Source organism: Odocoileus virginianus, chromosome 24 (genome assembly GCF_023699985.2).
Source record: "Odocoileus virginianus isolate 20LAN1187 ecotype Illinois chromosome 24, Ovbor_1.2, whole genome shotgun sequence".
Lineage (NCBI taxonomy): Eukaryota > Metazoa > Chordata > Mammalia > Artiodactyla > Cervidae > Odocoileus > Odocoileus virginianus.
In genome coordinates, this window is record NC_069697.1 from 9,381,615 (window position 1) to 9,384,699 (window position 3,085).

The following is a 3,085-nucleotide window of genomic DNA, read 5'->3' on the forward strand; positions in this document are numbered from 1 at the left end:
GAGACACCGACCAGGGAGCTCGGCCCGGGGTTTCCCGGCCCTCAGCGGCGCCAGGCTCCGGTTTCTGCCCTCTATCCCGCTGCTGTCCAGGCCCACCCCCCGCCTCTCTGCAGACGATGGACGTGATGGACGGCTGCCAGTTCTCGCCCTCTGAGTATTTCTACGACGGCTCCTGCATCCCATCCCCCGAGGGCGAGTTCGGGGACGAGTTTGAGCCGCGAGTGGCTGCTTTCGGGGCTCACAAGGCAGACCTGCAAGGCTCAGACGAGGACGAGCACGTGCGAGCACCTACGGGCCACCACCAGGCCGGCCACTGCCTCATGTGGGCCTGCAAAGCATGCAAGAGGAAGTCCACCACCATGGACCGGCGGAAGGCGGCCACCATGCGCGAGCGCAGACGCCTGAAGAAGGTCAATCAGGCTTTCGACACGCTCAAGCGGTGCACCACGACCAACCCTAACCAGAGGCTGCCCAAGGTGGAGATCCTCAGGAATGCCATCCGCTACATCGAGAGCCTGCAGGAGCTGCTAAGAGAACAGGTGGAAAACTACTACAGCCTGCCGGGGCAGAGCTGCTCCGAGCCCACCAGCCCCACCTCCAGTTGCTCCGATGGCATGGTAAGAGAGGCTCTGTACCTGCCAGGACCCAACTTTTACAAAAATCCTCACATCTCATTTAGACCAGGTGTAGCAACCAGATATTCGGTGGTTATTGGTGGATAGCTGGGTGTTGGGGGGCAGCGTGGGGCAGGTACTGGCAGAGAAGAGAGATGCCACATTTAGACAGATGCGGGCACACAGACAGCTGTTGAACAGGATTTTGTCTTGACTTCCTATCTACTCTACGTGCACATTGAAGGAGCAGGCTGTCACTTGAGATAGCTGGCTGTGAACGATCAATCAGATGTTTTCTCCATTACTCAGTTTATTTCCAGTATATACTACCAGTGGACCTTGACATGCACTAGCATCTAAAGCCAACTGTCTGAGGCCTCCAGGGTCCCATGGTTTGTAACTTAAGGGAGAAACAGAAAGAAACGCCTGCATGGCCCCAGCCCCTACTCTGCTGAGGCCGGGCTGGAAGAGGTTCATGCATTCTTTTCAGACAGCGTTTGCTCCAAGGCTGCCAGGTTTTAATGTGTTTCTGCCTTGGGAAAGTGTTCTCTCTCTGAATTAGTGTGGCTTCCTTCTACTCCAATCCATTTGGCATGGTTAACCCACTGCACACTGCTGCTGGATTCCACCCGCCCTCTGCTTTCTGCTGCCTCTCTCCTCTTCTCCAAGCACAGAGAATGACCTCACTGCCCTTCCTAAATCAAGGCAATAACGGTGACTGAGAGTGGTCAGTTTATGGAGCTGGTGGGTGAGCACTGCCTCACCCGAGATCGCAGCACCTTTCGCCAAGACCTGAAAACAAACGCCTCTTCTGTGTCTTTTATTATAGCCTGAATGTAACAGCCCTATCTGGTCCAGAAAGAGCAGCAGTTTTGACAGCGTCTACTGTCCTGATGTACCAAATGGTAAGAACCCATGACTTCAGAGGAGTTTAAAGACCAGTTCACCTTCAGAATTTAGCCTATCAAAGTAGAGTCTATTCTTCCATGCAGTACTGGGAAGAGAACAGAATGGTATTTATGGGGGTATTGGCAGGGCAAAATAAACACACATCTGCTCAAAATCCTCCTAACAGATACATCCAGGCACATACACACAGACGTGAGCTTTTGCTTGAAATATTACCCGGGTGCTTTTCCACTCCCCAACTTCATCCCCATGAATTGCTAGATATTTGTTGCAAATTTCTACATCAGGCTTTCTGTGACCACCTAACCTTTGGGTTTCAAAGGAGCTGACCTGCAGTTTAAGCGGCAGCATAAGCAAGGATATTTTTTTTTTTTTAATGGTTTTCTCCTTGTGTCCTTAGTATATGCCACGGATAAAAGCTCCTTATCCAGTTTGGATTGCTTATCCAGCATAGTGGATCGGATCACCAACTCAGAGCAACCAGGATTGCCTCTCCAGGATCCAGCCTCTCTCTCCCCAGTTGCCAGCACCGATTCTCAGCCTGCAACTCCAGGGGCCTCTAGTTCCAGGCTCATCTATCATGTGCTATGAACTAAAATTCTAGATCAGTTCTGCCGGAAGGTCTATTACACAGGAAAGAAGGAGGCACCAAAAATCCAAAAGCAAGACAACCTGTAAATAAGCATTTCTTCTCTGTTGTAAATTTGTAAATATTATCTTGCCACTTTATAAGAAAGTGTATTTAAAAAGTCACTATTGCAATTTATACTTTCCTTTTTTCTTCTTTTCCTTCATCTTTGCTTTAGATATATAGTCCCAATGATATTATTTCTTATACGGGCAGTTCATCAAAAGGTAGTTTGTTGCAATGCTTAACTTATATTTTTTATAAATATTGCATATCAAAATATTACCTCTGATGTTTAGTGCTTTATTTTTTTTCTTTAAAATATTAGAATAGATGTAAATCAGTTATAGGGAGTTTTAAATATATTTAACTGCTTTGCTTTTCTCTTTAATCCTTTGATTTATATTGTGTTAAATAAAATATAACAATACTGCCTAATGGTATATATTTTAACATTTTCTTATAAGAAATACATTTTTAATCTAAGCACAAAATAGTACTTTGTGGATGATTTCAAGATATAAGAGATTTTTGGAAACTCCACCATAAATAAAATTGTTTAAGTGTGGAAATATTTTGGTTTATGATTTTGTTAAAAGAACCCCCTAATGGAACTGGCAGTCATTGATATGGTGTCTTTTAAGTGGGGCTGAAAGTACTGAAACAGTCGGTTTTGTAGATAAATCTAAATAGCATCTCATGGACTCAGTTTAGGCCCTGTTGGTGTCACAGATGAAAATACCACATTTCTACTTCAAGCATATTTCAAAGGTGCCTGCTAACTAAAATTTTTCTTTTATCTTAATGTTGTACCATATAACAAAGTTGTGTGTACGTGGAGCAAAGGTAGAAGTTATTCAGGACAATAACAGATTTTTAAACAAAAAGAATGTACAACATTACATCATTATAATATCTACAGTACGTTAGAAAT

General features: G+C 45.0%; 1 protein-coding gene across 1 annotated transcript; it reads left to right on the top strand.

The window, feature by feature from the left end:
* On the top strand, window positions 1–2,723 carry MYF5 (myogenic factor 5). The gene is made up of 3 exons (XM_020873278.2): window positions 1–617; window positions 1,444–1,519; window positions 1,924–2,723. The coding sequence occupies exons 1-3, from the start codon at window positions 117–119 to the stop codon at window positions 2,112–2,114; spliced, it is 768 nt and encodes a 255-aa protein (XP_020728937.1). The 5' UTR covers window positions 1–116; the 3' UTR covers window positions 2,115–2,723.
* The last annotated feature ends 362 nt before the right edge of the window (window positions 2,724–3,085 follow it).

Excerpts from the sequence above, each read along its gene's own strand:
- MYF5 (XM_020873278.2), top strand. The coding sequence starts at position 117 with ATGGACGTGATGGACGGCTGCCAGTTCTCGCCCTCTGAGTATTTCTAC. Across the intron at positions 618-1,443 it reads CCAGTTGCTCCGATGGCATG|CCTGAATGTAACAGCCCTAT; the intron begins GTAAGAGAGGCT and ends CTTTTATTATAG. Across the intron at positions 1,520-1,923 it reads CTGTCCTGATGTACCAAATG|TATATGCCACGGATAAAAGC; the intron begins GTAAGAACCCAT and ends TTGTGTCCTTAG.